The sequence below is a fragment of the Medicago sativa genome, chromosome 4 (genome assembly GCF_051527215.1).
Source record: "Medicago sativa cultivar Bolivia chromosome 4, Bolivia_mono, whole genome shotgun sequence".
NCBI classification, from domain to species: Eukaryota; Viridiplantae; Streptophyta; class Magnoliopsida; order Fabales; family Fabaceae; genus Medicago; species Medicago sativa.
In genome coordinates this window covers 67,459,630-67,476,759 of record NC_140752.1, presented here as the reverse complement: position 1 = coordinate 67,476,759, position 17,130 = coordinate 67,459,630, and the positions used below count along the sequence as shown (strand labels likewise).

The window sequence follows — 17,130 nt, the reverse complement described above, 5'->3', positions numbered from 1 at the left end:
AACTTATAATAATTGATTATTGTCAATCCATAATTGATTAATTAAATAATTAATCCAACAATCTCCCACTTGGATGACAATACTCAATTACTGGAAAAAATTCACTTGTCATAAAGAATTTAAAAATTTAAAATTACATGTATGGTCAAAGCACTAATCATTCAAAAGAGAAGTAAGCTTTAATGCTGCAGAAATTGAATCCGATAGGGAAAACAAATCATACAGATCAAAGACTCACTTTTCTAACAAATGATGAATCTATAGTGACACGTTTGAATGAAAAAGAATATGTCACTAAAGAATAGCCCAAACATTTTAAAAATGCTATAACAAACTCCCACTAACCCAAAATAACATAGACTTAATCAAATCATTATGAGTTACAATACTCATATATAAGTATGTGGTTAGTGGTTCTGCCAATGAGTTTTCAATTCCATAAAAGTCATATATCCACATAGGTATAAGAGTAGTAATTACTTATAGGGATAGCCTATAAAGAGATAGTAATTACATTTCGTCAAAGTCGATAAATGTTCTATGACATTCAATTAATCCAAGTTTTAAAAAAAAAATGTGACTATGAAAATCCATAAAAGCAAAATAGGAAATTCAATAATCCCCAAATTGGATTAACATAGACACGTAGTTTAAAGAAAAATATGTGGATTAATGTGGCTACTAGAATGTCAATAACAAAAGAACATTTATGATTATCTCAAATTATAAGTACCACAAAAAACACAATATCATACACCCTCCGGTCATAAATATAAGCAAAAATTCACTTTTAAGGTTCATTCAATAAATGATGTATGTGGACTATTAATAGTCCACATACATCATTTATTAAATGAACCTTAAAAGTGAATTTTTGCTTATATTTGTGACCGGAGGGTGTACTCGATAGGAGTATTGATATTATACATTGTACTTACTATTTATGACCTCAAAAATGTGGAATGTTGGTAAAACAGAAACACAATGTATATTTGCATGCCAAGAAGTTATTGTGCATATTCCAACAAAATTGACTTAAGCATCCAATTATGATGCTCATTGAGATCGATAGAATTTTAACATATATCTCAATATAATAGAATGAGACTAAAGTTTAAAGTCTCTTAAGCTATGCCATATTTTATAGTGTGCACAAGAGTATATGGCGATAACGACAATAATATTGTGTACACATTTCTCTTGATCTCACATATATATATATAAACAAGAGTGAGATTTCTCATTTGAGCTCATAATATATAATATTGTGTACACACTCCCACTGATCCCACATATATATAAACAAGAGTAAGTGGAATTCTCATTAGTGATCACTAATACAAAATATTATAATAATGTAATATTCAACAGTGGGATACTCAATTACTAGTGCAAGATCATCAACATAAGTGGTTATATAATTTTAGCCAATAGAGTTTCATGAACTCAACCACATATTTTGCACATGAGCATAGCAGAATTATTAACACAAGTGGTAACTCAAAGATAATATGAAACCCCATAAATACATATTTTATCAATGGCAGATATTATCAAGAATTGGGTTTCGTAGTTAACCACATATTCTGCATTTACAATTAAGGAGAACGTAAATTTTCATTTAGGAATTTTATAACACAAGATCTCCTTTTCACAATTAAAATTCCACAGAATTTTATAAACATGGTAACCGTTATATGACAGAGTATGATGATTATATAAAAAATTTATCATCATATGAGTGAGATGAGTCTCTAAAAATAGGATATAAGACTCTGTTCACAATTTTAATAACTCACTCAAAACTCAAACGCTACAATTATACTTACACAAATTTGTGAAACAATTAGGTTACAAGCAGCGGAAATACACAAGACTTATATTTTATTATTATTGAGGATATAAGAGAAAATAGTCATAAGATTCCATAAGTATTAAAGAATAGCAATAACATAATTAATATCCTCAATATAAGTCTCTATTTCATATCTAAAATATGAAAACAAATAAATATATTTGTTTATGAGATATAGTTAGTTGACATGTAGAATTTTTCTCACTTGTTGAAGAATGATAGTTAAACTATCTTACCCACAAAAGGATGATTATGTTAAGTAATGTCATACCGATAGGGTATGTCCATCACGTTACAGAATACATAGCAATGATTCTCCCACTTGATAGAGAATAGACAATGATAGTTGAATTAAAAAGGTTTGAAAGATATTTTAAATAAAATATTCAACTATTTCTCTATCACAAAATGATATGTTAAGTAACGTCACACCGATAGGGTATGTCCGTCACTCACATAACAAAGGGATAGTAGCAATCCGATATATTTATATATATATAAAAATCACATTTAGGTAGAAATTTAATTCAAAATGTAATAATATTGGATTGCAAAATTTATACAATTTTCTACATGTCTTTTAACAAAGTAACTTACTTATATTAATCTCATTCAAGGATCTTAACGATAATAAGTAAGAACTATATCATCACAATGTACCATTCTTATGTCTTACAAAATTTAAACATTGATAGAGTATTCTAATTATAATTGACATAAGTATAAACATTTTAGGTACATTGAATAATAACAATTATATTAATAACAACACACCGATAGGGTATGACTGTTACCAATATAATGCTAATCTATTTAACAAAATTTGCATAATTGTACCCACGATAGGTGAGATTACAATTATACAAATAAATAATGTTTATGCTTAAGAGAATATGATACAATAATATCATGCATAAACAATTATACTTAAATTTACTCAACTTCGGTCATATTCAAATGATAGAAAAATGTGCTTAACAATATTTTAAATTAGCACATCATAAATATGACTTTAGAATTTCTTTTATATGAAGTAGTATAATAACAAAAGTTGTTATTTGGAATAGAAGTGTGTCAAATAGTTTTCTAATTTATCCATAAAAGAACTCTTAGAATAAAATTTTTCAATACTTCCACTATAAATTAGAAAAAACACAAATACAAAATGGAGCATTATAGTAAGAAAATAGTATATAACAACAGAGTTCTGTTTAGAATATTTTGAAAAAGGATTTCACTTCTATATAGGATATCATAATTGCACAACAAAAGAGAAGAAGAACTAAATTTCTTCATATGTGCAATAATAAGCAATAAGTCACAAGAGGATAAAATAATTAAATAACAACTTACCTCGTAGAGTGTGACATTCATCCTTATACTTAGAGCCACTGAATTTTGATGACTTAACGAGAATATCTTATAATATAGTCATCTCAAAAATATTCATCAATAGAGAATAAGCAATTATAAATAAGCATATGTGAGACTCTAATTATAAATCAATATGATTTATATAAGAATTCAGATGTAAGGATGATACATATTTCAAAAATTGCCTCCATTCTTAATAAGTTGTTTTAATAATAGTTAACGGATAAACAAAAAAGAGGCGTACAAATTTTAATTCATCATTATAATTTTAGCATAAAAAAATGCAATAATGCATTATTTACTATATACAAAAATACATAGTTTAACATAATTGTGATCCAAATACTTAATTGCGACAAGACACACTAATAGTATTTATCACAAAATTTAGAGTAATAAATTACGGGTCTAGATTAGAGAGTATAGCAGAAAGCATAATGTATATTAAAGAGAAATATGTCAATTTTAGATTCAATTAATATAAATGACATATATATACAACTCACTATACTCATTTTGAAAATAAAATATTACGAGGACCCTTCAAAACAATTTTTTTTTTTTTTTTTGACAAGAATCAAAGACAAGTGTCTTAGTTTAAATATGTCACCAAAAGAATGATCAAATAGTAAACTTTGGATCTTTATGCTTAGACAATATGAATTCAAGAATGTATATGCTATAATAGTCAAATTACTCTTGACTTAATAAATAATTGAGGGTATCGACAAATCCCAAAATATAGTAATTTATATATAGAATATTTGATGCAAGAATATACAAAATTGAGTCTAAGAATTTTCACAATCATAACACTTTAAAAGAATAATTTTTCATAAGTGTTATTTCTATAAAAATATTTTCACATAACATATTTTAGACTCAAATGTGGAGAATATATGATATTTTAGAAATACAATTTATCCACCAAATAATAATGTATAAAATATCAACATGTATCAAACTATTCCAAAATTTATGCCAAAAGGATCAAAATAATAATTGATAATTAGTTGGCATATAAATACAAGAAATATTGGAATTTTAAAGTGTCACACGGTCCCATTTACGGGTTACATGCCAATTTATTTTTGGTTCACGCGTGTTACCACATGCCGGGTCTTCTTCTGCACCCATTAAACTGAATTCGGGTCGAAACGACCCGCGGTGCGGTAGGATTCAATTTCACAGTATGAGCAGCGTTTCAAAAAGATTTTAATGGCGTTTTGATTGGGATTCAAAAACAACAGGGATGCCCAAATTAATTTCAAGAGTAGTCAAGCAAATCTCAGAAACTTATAATTTCAGAATCGTTGATCCTTCCAAACGAATTTACTTATCGAATAAAAACATGGGTTTATGTGAATTTCTATTCTATATCACACATGTTGTTTTGTAAATACGTTTCTGGAAAAAAAAATTCATGCGCATTCTTTATGAGATTCACTTTAAATATAAGATTGATGAAGATTCATATAATAATTAATTGCTGAATCCTACAAATCAAATCAAAGGATGTTGCTTATGCAAAATTAGAAAACCCTCGATGGAAAAAGGCAAAAAATTCCAACATGTTCGTAAAACCTCATCGTGTGTTAGACTTAGGTACAATACATCATACATCAATTTTGGCATATGGAGAATAAAACAAATGATCATATAATATAATTCACGTAGATCACGATAGCCAAAACTGATTCCGATTCAATAAATAGCCATAACATGTATCTATTGGCTCTGATACCAATTGATGAAAGTTTTAATGTTTAGCCATAGATCAATAGATACAAATTATAGCATATCATCAATAAAAAAAAAGGAACAAAAAAGGAACAAGAGATTGTGTACCTTTGAATTAGGTTGATGAAGGATACCCGTAGACAACGCCGACAACTATGAGAGGGGTAAGTACCCTCATTCCGTCTAGCTCTAGGTTTTCTCACCAATCTTCAGAATAATTAACCGTCTAATGGGATGACGTTTAAATAGCTAAACGGCTGAGGGCAGGGACCTCTCATTGGGCTTATCTAAATGGTCCAACCCATCACGGTCCATTTAATAACAAAAGCCCAATCACTCAAATTCATCATATAATTAGTGCTTAACACAATAGACCATAATTTATATTATGACATCAACTTATAATAATTGATTATTGTCAATCCATAATTGATTAATTAAATAATTAATCCAACATATGAAACTTGAAGCATTAAATAAACTCCATGTTTTATCTACCTCTTCCACGATATCTTTATCCAATACAACCCTTACAATAACCATATTCCCTTTGAGAGTTTGAAATCTTGAGAACCTTTTCTTCATTATTTTTCTTAGTGAGCCCTTATACGTTGCTCATGGACAAGCGAAGTACTTTATGAATAAACTAGTTACAAACCCGTGCTTCGCACGGGTTAAATAACGAATTTTTCAAAAATTTAATTCTGAAGGAGAAATGTGCAAATTACGGAAAATTGTTGGCCTTCATAAATGTCAAAATCAAAGTCACATAAACCAAAAGTTTTAATTTAGATAAATTTCCCTACTTTATGATTCCCTTCAAAGAAATAACAACTACATTTTCAATTCTTTCTCTCAAAAAATATATGCATCAAGCAGAATTAGTGAATTTATTTAAATTTCCAAAATGTACATACTCTCTCACTTGGACTATATACAAAGAGCACCAACCAAATTTCGGTCTCCGCGCAATAAAATGTTTTGCATCGAATTTGTGGTAATTATATAGATAGACATTTTTCTTTATTATTTTCCTGGACTTGCACACCGATACAAAGTTCAAGAACATCAAGGTTCACAATTCAAACTGTCGAACCTAACAGTTGCAAAATAAAAGTTAATAGAAGAACTGTTACTTCCATAGGCTGTTTGCATTTAATAAGTAATATCTACACATGCAAGAGAAACCCTTTGGCATAAGAGTAACTCTCTTAATATTTTGAAGTCTTCACCACAATCGATTTTCATGGTTTGCAAAACTCTTGCATTCTTTAGAATATATCTTCCCAATAGAAGCTCACTTTCTTGGCCAAAGAAATTAAGAATTTGGCAAGTTTTAAGTTGTAATGAAAGGCACTGCGAGACAAATAATGGTTCCACCCAATTAATATATATAAAAAAATGCTATTCTAGGAAATATATATAATAAAATCGGAAATAATAAATCCTATTGCCGGGGGCCTATTAATATATATAAAAAAATAAAACAAATCACAAAGGCATTCTAGGAAATAATAAATCTGAAATGATTCCTAAACTTTACAAACCTGATTAAGCTCAACATTTTGAAGGTTAGGGCAGTGCATGAGCACTTGCACCAACAAATTCCAATTAGAGTTGATAGAGTAAAGTTTCAAGTTGGTCAAATTATGAAAGGTAGGAATCTCATCAAAACCTCGATACACCTAAACAAATAAACAACATGGAAAGATATACAGTGAGAAATAAGGTCAAAATTCCCAGAACAAAAATGCAAATTAAGTAATATCATGTTCAGAATAAATTTCAAACCCGGTTTATTTCTATTTGCAAATGCTCCACATTATGAAGTGCTTTCAATGGAAAGTGATAAAAAGTGCTTTCTATTTCACTTGAGAGTTGAGATAGTGGTTCAAAGCTTAATTCCTTGAGGATTTAGATAGTCATCAAGGCCTTTTAGAGGGATGGTAACGGGTTTAGTGACATGAATCTTATACTTCCACAGCTTGAATTCTCCATTCACAAAATCATGGTAAGTGCTAAGTTTTTGTTCCTTATTTCTCTATCAAGATATGGATATGTCTTCAGGTTCACTAATGAGTTATTCACCGATTCCTGTGTATATAAAGTGGTGACTAATTAATATTTAAATTTTTGAAGTATGGTTGCTGAATGAAAATTAAGGCATATATAATTACAACTTAATTAGCTAACCATTTCACAGAATTTGCATTTATTCCTGTAAGAGTATCTTCTGATCATTGGACAAATGACAGCACAATTAATTACTACACCAAGTATGGTATGGTATTATAGATGTGAATTATGTCATGCCAAGCTTGGTATTAGCCGTGAAAAAAAACTGCACCTCAGGGTACCTAACCATATAAATATGTGAGTTTAATGCCTTTATATCATTTCATTATGCTTCTACTAATTCATTCATTTTGTTAATATTTTATCAACCTTGCAAATAAAAAAAAAAAAAAAAGATACTCCACCTCTTTAATAGCGCAACACTTTTGGGCAGACCATATAATCAAATCATGTCATGAAAAAACTAACCAATGACTCATTCAAATTAATGATTCAAAAGGTTATTTTATATATCAAATTAGAACAGAACTCTTTCAGTAAAAGTCTATCAATGGAATTGTATGTTACATACTATGGTTCAATTTGCTAAATTAAGTGAAATTTATGAAAATAATTATTAGTCACACCAATGAGTCATGCACCTTATAACAGATTCTAGATAGCATCAAAATAAGACACTATATCAGACCCATCTTACAAACACCAGAGAAGATAAAAAAAATAACAGAAATTCGAATAAGACAAATTCAAATGAGAACCGGTATCATCTCATCCCTTTGAGCCTATAACAGAGGAAGAGTAAGTAAACCAGTCGTCATAACATGGCAATTGCATACAGAGAGAACCTGGACTTACAAAAACATGGCGGCATTGTGATTAGAGACGCATGAGAAACTTCACATAGTCAGCTAAAATAGAAGAGTTAAAGTTGAAATTAAATTCAAGCATCATAAAAGACCAGAATACATCTTGTGGTAAAGCTATAACAGTCGACTTATAGTAAGTTAGCAAGAAATTAAAGTCAATTCAAACTACCTTAAATACGGCATTACACAACATGTTTGGGAATCAGCAATTCATAGTTGTTCAAGTGAAAAGCACAAGATGAAATATCAAACAGGTAGCTTATCCTCAGCTGATGGTATAAAAAACTTGTGAGGTGGTTCTGGTTTTTCTAGAAGAGACTGTTGGTTAGAAAAAATAAAGTAAATGATAAGAGATAAAACTATTCAATTTGTGATTTAAAACAGAGACAATGAGAACAACTAATACAGAAAAAGAGCAATTGAAACCACTGCAGCCTGAATCAGAACAACTAATACAATCCCAAGCATGATACTCAAAGCCCCTTGCTAAAAACCCACTATAGAAGAGGTGCAACCAATATACCAAATGAAAACAGCAACTTCTGTTAAACAGAAACGGAGGAAACTCTGCAAGGTTCTTTTCAGCACAAAGAGCCAGAACAATGGCTTTCAGAAAAAGAGCAGAATGGAAACTGTAACAGCTACGACAAGGTACTCCAAACGTGAAAAGAAACTCAGAGTTTGTGCTTGGCAACTCTAACAGTATACAATGCAATGGAGTGCTATAATTCATGTCTTACTATGGAGCAGAACCATCCTTTGGATGACTCATAAGCCTTGATATTCCGCAGCAGCGACTATGTCCAATAACCAAGATGTACTCCACCTGAAAAATGTAATTATTTTTTTCTTTTAGAAAGATATGGCGAAATTATGAGTATTGATGTAGAATTAGAGTCAAAAATCTTAATGTGTCATTAACTGTGGAATAGAAATTTAATTATTAAAAACTCTTAAACAATAATTTATATAGCAATTCATTTGTTTAGAAAATAGTAAAGTAGACCTGATTAAATGCAGGGTTGTACAAACTATGTTAACCTCTTGACATAATAGTAACAGAAATCTGCTAAGATGAATGTCTGGACAATTTCTGAGATAAGAACCATCGACGGTCATAAACCATACCCCAAGGCAACCAACAAATGTCCACGGGTATCTAACACCTGGTGCAAGAAAGAGTATGTTAGTAGAAGGAGACATGCGTCTACAGAATCCAAGCAATCTACAAAACCAAAGTGTCGATGCAAAAACAACAGCAGTCTTGTACCCAGATGACTATCAATCTGATGTAAACTTAAAAGAGTCCGAACACACAAACAATGTAACAGATGGAGTTGCTGCCATGTAATTAGGAGATTACAGATTCGGGTTGTCAAATCAGTATCTTTCACATTACAGACAAGGTAAGACCGTCTTGTCTATTGTAGACTACAACTCATGCACAATGGGAAAAACAACGCTTTAGAGCACAGGTTGCCTTTAAAAAATGGCTTAGCTATACTTATACCATTGAAAAGGAAAGAAAGACTAAAATTTATCAAACAATGTTCATATTCCACTCCTTGATCAACGGGAAAGACAACTCAAAAAATGGTTAGTTATAAATTTGAAACTGTATCAGAGGACTAACTAATGAAAATACAAAAATTTATGAACAGACCTGAAGAACCCAATGAACACAACTTAAGAATCTTGGGATGAATAGATAGTAATAAATTATGTTTACGAATAGACTCTATGGATAGCACAGTCTCCCCGATATACAACTTAGCTTCATCTTCAGTCAGTACTTCTTTCCGCATCAGCAACGTCATCATATCTCCACTGGGTAGATACTCCATTATGAGATATAAATACTCGTCATCTTGAAAGGAACAGTAAATTTTTACAATGCAATTGCTATCAACTTCTATCAACTTCTGCAAGAAGGTTCCTTTCAGATTTGACATATCCAACCTAATTAAAAACACAAGCACCTATAATTAAAAGAAAATAATATTTGCTCAATCTAACACTGATAATTCCAATACATGTCCTCTACGAAGCATCTCTGACTTAACTCACGGTTTTCGCAAGTTTCGTCATTACTATTATCTCAGTTCCATTATTTAACTCTTTCGCAATGTGAAACTCCGGAGGGAAAAGAAAGACAGCTTTTTTTTCATGTGCATGATCTCTGATCAAATCTGTCATACAATGTGCATTGAATAGGATCCACCAAGAAAATAAATTCAATAACTTAAACAGACTATTCTTTTGCATGGTAACAGACAATTCATACGAATAGCATTCAATGTATTGTGCTGATTCTGAATTTAAACAATGTCCTAGAGAGCTTATTGAAATAAGCTATGAGTTATATTCATAAGCTATACTTGAGGAGCTTAGGGAAATGAGTTAGAAACAGGTTATGCACATGTCATAAATTGTTTTCATAAGCTCTTACAAACAGTATCACAAGTGCATACACAAGTAGATAAACTCAAATAAACCAATCCAAATAAGCCCTTAAACACAACATATAACCCCATTCTCCTTCCATCCATTACCAAATGGTCAAAATAAATTAACTCAGATAGAGATTAAACTATTCATACCCTGCAGTTATCCCCAAACTGTTTCCAACATATTTGTCGGATTTTCTATATATTGAGTTTGATCAAGGCATCCAGGCAAAAACACATTTCTTTCCAATGAATTTTCCTAATATTTTTACAATTTCATCACTTTTCCATTTTTTCTAATGTCTACCTAATAACAAATTGTATATGACCACATCAAAGTTTTTCATCTCCCATATCTCTTTGCAATCAGGACTACTATGTCTAGTCTAAACATTCAAATTTAACAAACATGTTATATATGTTTTTGGCCCCATGCCATAAATATTTCATCAAATTACCCTATAAGAGTCAAGGTTCGTGTTGTACCTAGATAGTAATTGTAAAGTTCAATATGGACATAGAAGCTAAACACACATAAGAAGCAAAACTAATTGAGCAGGAAAAAGCTTAATAAAATTAAAGTACCATAGGGAAAGAAATTTCTCCACAACCAACACTGGTGGTGACCACATGGATTCAGGGATTTTATCTAGCAAGTTGGAGTCATCTATGTTTCCTGCAGAGGAAAATAGCATTTCTATTGTTAGCGAAGGAAATATTGACAACAGGGTTGGAGGTTTTTCTGGTTTCAGTTTGGTGGCTTCTTCAAGAAACTTTTCCATTGTGGCGGAATCGACTCAAACATGTGTAAACAATGAACCTGATAGGCAAAGTAACCCAGAAAAATTTGGCCAAGATGTTTCTGTCAATGATGAATTTGTAATCCTAATTTAAGGTTTATTTCCCCTTCCTCTTCCTCTGGTTGTAGTTTGAGATGCAACAGATCCTTTCCGACCTCTGGTGCTTGGTTTTGAGCTTGATGTTGGCATGGCATCTTCATCATCGCTGAAGGAAACCGGACTATCAGCTCTAGCTGTACTTCGGCCTTGAAAACCCTGTACGGAATAAAGAGATAAGCTAAGAATGAAGGTCATGAATGATATCACCTGCCCAAAACCCTATTTTTTCCATAATTTTCAAATTGCAATAGCAAGTATCAATGTATAATATCATTTGTTGGGTTCACCTCAAAGGACTGAACACCAGGAGTGAACGGTGAAAATTCTTTGGAGCGCATTAATTGCTCCTTAACACGTTCGTAGAACAAAAAGAAGAACGATACCAGTCACTGATCATAATTCAGCCATTAAGAAATGACATATCCTGTGAAAGGAAAACAAAATGAAATAAACAAAATGAAGATTCATTGATTCCATTAGAAAATCAATATCTTCATTCTCAAATTTCAGAACAAATACTAATGTGATTAGTTCAGAGATTGCAACAAAATGATCATGATTCTCGCGCAAAATACCCTCGGATATCAAAATGAAATGAAGCAATATCTGATATTTCTGATTTATGGGCTACACAAAATTCAGTATCATTTTGCTTCAGAGAAACAAAGCTGTTTGTATTGCAGTCATTTCAAATCAAGTCCAATATCATTTTATTCACAAAATTGAGATTGTTTAATTCTTCCAAACTCAATTCTCAAATAGAACCTTTTCCACCAAAAACTTGAGATTATACATGACTTTTTCCCAAGATTCTATATGAAAAGGTCATTTCATATAATGTTAAAGAACTGTCCACTCAATAAATCAAAAATAATTTCTCTAACCTTAACATCACCAATGATGAGCTCCATGTGTCGGTTCCCATTGCTAGCAGTGACGATCCAAGAGTCAAGAACCCTAAAGGGAATTTTCCAGACATCTAAATCCTTTTTCAAATCCTTGATACAGTCAAAATCCCTAGACATTGTGAAACCTACACAAAAATAGACCAATTCATCATATAACCACCATGTAATAACACATTGATTTGTAATTGCATTCCTTTAACAAAACATTGTTGTAAATGTACCAAACACAGTCACCATATGAAAACATAGGGACTATATATCACAGAAACTATTATACAACCTTTCCCAAACATCTGAACCTTAACTCTTTAAAATAAACCATAGTGAAATTATTTCTCATTAATTTCAACACCAAGTAAGAGAAAACAAAAATATTTTCTGAATCATTGCCAAAACTTTCTGAGTCACAATTCTTTGAAACCTCAAATAAAAGAGCAAAAACATTCTATGTATCAAATGACCTCGCCATACAATAAAATTTGAACCAAACAATATCAACATCAACAATACCAATGCCAAATTTTCGTCATTAACAAACAGTATGAATACCATTACCAGAATTTTTATTATCACTTCCAAAGTTTCATCATCATACACATAACACAATCAAACAAAACAAATAAGACCAGAATTTTTAATACCAGTTCCAAATTTTCATCACCATACACATACCACAGTCATACAACACAAATAAGACCACACCAACTCAACAAAATCAACATGCATGCATGGGAAAAAAACCAAAAAACCAAACAACATAAGAGAGCAAAATCCAAACAAAGCCAATCAGCAATTTTTAAACAGAAACAAAAAAAAAAACATAAATTCATAAACTTATACAAAATTAAACCAACTTCCCTAAATCAATTAAAACAAACACAACATAAAAACCAAAGAAAGTCTCAATCGACTAACCTACATGAAGAAGAGAGGCAAAGAAACATCAAAAACAACACAAAGAAGAAGCATGCATGCAGAAAAAAACGATCAAACCAAACTGAGATGATGATGGCGAGGATGGAACCGGACACAAACCTGAGAGAAACGTAACTTGTGAAACTGAATCCAAATTGTATGTATCAATCGCTATATATAGGGTAAAGAGTGGTGAGGTGTCAATAACAAAATTTCATCAATTTGGAAATTACATCAATGCCCTTCAATGCACTTATCAAGGGCAAAATTGGAATTATCAAGGCCTTGTTTTGTTTGAAATAAGTTAGTAGATGGAAAAGTTTGCAATGTCATTGGATTATTTAATTTAACACACAACATAATCAAATTTGGAGTCATTTACCTCAGAATAATTTCAACGATCAAGAGTTGTTCCAATTTCTCCCCGTGAGATGTCATTCCATTTGCGTTTGCAAGAGTCCTTGCGAAGTATTCATCCACCGATTCACCATATTTAATTCTAAGAACCGTAAATTCCCCGCTTAGAGCTAGCTTGGAATTGAGCACATTTAATCTTTGTGGATACTTGATAGTTCTCACGGATGGAATCCCATGTATCTTTAATTGATGTATCAGGCACAAGAATCATCTCCATGATAGACCTTTCAATCGAATGGAAGAGATAGTTCTTGACTTTGAGATCTTTGAGTAATGTCCCAATTTGTTCAATGCAAATACACAAAATAAATGGACTAACAACAAAACAAACTACAAGATTTCTAATAGTAATAGATCACTAGGATTAATAACTGATAATAATAATAATAACGAGCGAGTAAGTATTTAAAAAACCATTTATAACTATTTGTAATCTAAAAATTCGATTCCCTGTTATTAACAGGGAAATGCGAAATTAGGTATGAATAGAACAAGAGAGCGGGGGGATAAAAGAGAAAAGAGTTCTATAAATCTATTTATAGAAGTTATCCACACCCTCTTTATTTTCATTAATTCAATTTCATTTGTTGATTAGGGCAAAGTTACATAAAACCACCCGCCTTTTTTAAAATATCCTGACTAGTTCCTGTAAGTTGAGCACCTTGTTCAAAGAAATTAAAAATAACAGGAATATAAAAATAGGTTCTTTATTGGATCAACAACAAAAAAAAATCACTTTCAGGAGGTTTGATCCCTCTCTTTGGGATCAAACATCAATTTCAACGATTCGATAAACTGATCATTGGGATACATATAGATGAACAATATATCCCCTAGAAACGTATAAGAAGTTTTTTTTCATACGGCTCTCAATCAAATTCAAAATTATGTCTTTAATTATGATGTCAAATAGATCAATCAAATCGTTAAATCAATGGTTTACGTTTTTTTCTTATTCTTTCTGAATAAAAAAATAAAAAAAATAACTATTTGTGTTCGCAACCTCATACCTAAATTTTGATAACTTTAAAATAACTCAAATGAAAAAAAGAGTCTTTAAGGTTTTTTAATATTGTGACTGCATGACATAATGCAGTCCACAATTTAATGCTCTAAAATAACTACTCTAATAAACTCAATCATTTTTAATTTTTGGCTATTACTTTTCTTACATTATAAGCTTCTCGCATGCCCTAGTTTTTTTCTTCCCAAAATACCATTTTTTCAGCAAATATTATCCGAAGAACATTTCAGCTTATATAATCCGGAACCTTTTACTCCCCAGAATTACATAACAACATTGCATATAATATTAAGAACACATAATTGAAAATGGCTAAAATTAAAAGAGACAAAAATGTAAAGAGACAAACATACTTTAATTTCTTTTATTGTTTTCTTTAGTTATATTTTTCTTTCGTTCAGATTAAAAAAATTACAAAGTATACCTTTTTTGCGGAACAAGATATAAAACTCTCATTTTATTAGTACATCATATCTTTCATAGTACATTCACATTGTCATTGAAGCTTATTACACAAATAATTAAACACCAATAGCTAAATCTGTGGTACAAGAAGATGGAGGGGGAAGGAGAAGAAGATGGTGGGGGAAGGAGGCTAGGGTAAGGTTTGTTTCCTGTCTAGGGAAAAAGAGACTTTGAATGTAAACCTTACACCCAGAAAAATGGTGTCAATTTGCAAAGTGGCATCATGTCTCTTGCTCATTCATAAAATCCATAAAGCGCTAGTGTAACCTTTTTGTATGAAAGGCCAACGGTGGAAACACATTGTATAAGAAAGGAGAAGGAGAGTATGTGAGATGATGGAATGAGAATTTGTGAAGGATTGATGGGTATTTATAAGGAGGACTTTGGGTCACATGAATGCATAGAGTGTAACAGATCATTAAATAGAGTAAAAAAAACATGGTAAACTGGTCTGACCACAAAAAAAAGTGTTCAATGAGTAACTCTTGCTGAGCAAGTAAACGTCCAAACTTTGGGCTGGATCGGATTATATAATCCAAAATCATCCCAAACATGTTCGATTTATATAATTCAAACTAGCTCAAAAATGTGTTAAATTTGGTACTTTATAAGGTGAGGGAAAGTTTAGATTATATAATCTGAATCAGCTCAGTACATGATTTTTTTTCTATGGTCCACGACACACATAACTTCAATTAATTAGTTTGCCTGTTTTATAAGCAGTAAACCACACCAAAAAAATCATGGACACTTAAATCATTGATCTGAACACTAATCTAGCTGCAATTTACTACAACGAGGAAAAATCGCCTCCTATGTTCAGCGTTTGGAATGATGTCACGCTCTCCGGGTTAAAGTATCAGCTGAATCAAATCAACTGTCAAATCAACCACATAGACACAAGGATGGTGGATGGTGTTAAGTATCGACGTCCATCGACCGCTTTAGCTGGAAGAATGCAGCTCACCCAGATGAAGATCAGAAGCAACGGCGACATGAGAATGATGTATTCGATATTTGGTTAGTACAGTACTAAAGGACCGATCAAGTTGGACGCTTCATTGATCAGATTTGTTGAATAAATTCATAAAAGTTTGATCCGGCCTAGAAAATACGAAGAGATAAGGGCTCTGCTGGAAGAACCAGGCGAAGAAATTAGTTTAGCAGATTCGTGATTTGTTATGTTTTAATTTATTATGTGTTTTACATTGGAGGATAATGTCGTTTAATGTATTTGAGATTGTTATATTTAATGTATTCGCTTAAATTAAATTCCCTTTGTTAAAAGTCCTGCTTTGTAGGGTGAAAGACATGTTCGAATTATATAATCTGAACCTGTCAAGTATAAGATTTTTATGTGGTGCACATTGAACCGACAATTTCTGTTGTTTACGATGAACATAAAATTCTATAAATTAGTGTGCTTGGTTCATTTGCTGTAAATCTGAATAAGTGGTAAATTTGAATACCAAGAGGTTGTTATGAACTAGATCTTGCTGCCTTGGCAATAGAAATATGGCAAGGAAGCAAGATCTAACTCAAAACAAACCTCTTGAAACACCTTCTGTCCCCTTCATCCAGTCTTAAACCTTTCCTTTTATTATGTACTTTTACGTTGTTGAATTATTTTTTGTACTTTCTATTTCACATGTTATTCACATGAAAACCCCCCAAAAATCAAGGTTAAACACGTTCTAGGATAATTCACATTATATAAACCGAAATGTTTAAGATGTGTTCGGTATATACAATCTGAGCAATCCCAAACTTGTGGACGGTGGAGTTACATCAAGGGTTTGAACGGTTTGTGGTGTGTTAAACAAATTTTAAATTTTAAACATGTTTCATTTGACCCAATTTACATTATTGGGGAATTTTATGGCTATATGTAGTCTTGCATACTTCAACATTTTCATTCATTCTTCACTTGTCATCCATTCTAATTTTTTTTCTTCTAGTTTTGAGTGGCTTATGATATCATGGTCATTGTTGCCCATTCATACGATCCCTGCAATTGCTTTGCAGGTTATGTGGAGTGTAACACCCCCGTTTTCCCAACGTAAAATTTTCATAAATAAAATCAGAGTTTTTCATCATAAAACGGAATATCACATTTCTTAAAAATCATAAATGGAATAAATAAT

At 31.4% G+C, this 17,130-nt stretch overlaps 1 protein-coding gene across 27 annotated transcripts; it reads right to left on the bottom strand.

Moving 5' to 3' along the window:
* Positions 1 to 5,948: 5,948 nt before the first annotated feature.
* On the bottom strand, positions 5,949 to 14,005 carry LOC146931009 (uncharacterized). Of its 27 annotated transcripts, XR_015006570.1 has the most exons (14): positions 13,201 to 13,226; positions 12,142 to 12,290; positions 11,545 to 11,681; positions 11,179 to 11,413; positions 10,944 to 11,034; positions 9,575 to 9,870; positions 8,918 to 9,077; positions 8,652 to 8,737; positions 8,081 to 8,229; positions 7,901 to 7,953; positions 7,163 to 7,326; positions 6,761 to 7,063; positions 6,517 to 6,654; positions 5,949 to 6,325 (listed from the first exon to the last, which is right to left on the bottom strand). XR_015006570.1 is itself a non-coding variant. In XM_085702500.1 (9 exons), exons 5-8 carry the CDS (start codon positions 10,988 to 10,990, stop codon positions 8,680 to 8,682), a joined length of 561 nt encoding a protein of 186 aa, XP_085558626.1. In that variant the 5' UTR covers positions 10,991 to 11,034; positions 11,179 to 11,413; positions 11,545 to 11,681; positions 12,142 to 12,290; positions 13,081 to 13,226; the 3' UTR covers positions 7,703 to 7,895; positions 8,652 to 8,679. The 27 variants fall into 27 exon arrangements, 5 of the variants coding, with proteins under 5 accessions (XP_085558621.1, XP_085558622.1, XP_085558626.1 ...); XR_015006575.1 differs by lacking the exons at positions 11,545 to 11,681; positions 13,201 to 13,226 and adding exons at positions 9,945 to 10,100; positions 13,463 to 13,553 and having other exon boundaries at positions 8,081 to 8,737; XR_015006574.1 differs by lacking the exon at positions 11,545 to 11,681 and adding an exon at positions 9,945 to 10,100 and having other exon boundaries at positions 8,081 to 8,737; positions 13,081 to 13,226.
* Positions 14,006 to 17,130: the final 3,125 nt, after the last annotated feature.

Coding starts and splice junctions, on each gene's coding strand:
- LOC146931009 (XM_085702495.1), bottom strand. CDS start 11,140: ATGGAAAAGTTTCTTGAAGAAGCCACCAAACTGAAACCAGAAAAACCT. Junction 9,871..10,943: donor GAGAAATTTCTTTCCCTATG/GTACTTTAATTT, acceptor GTTTTTAATTAG/GTTGGATATGTCAAATCTGA. Junction 8,738..8,917: donor ACAACCCTGCATTTAATCAG/GTCTACTTTACT, acceptor TACATTTTTCAG/GTGGAGTACATCTTGGTTAT.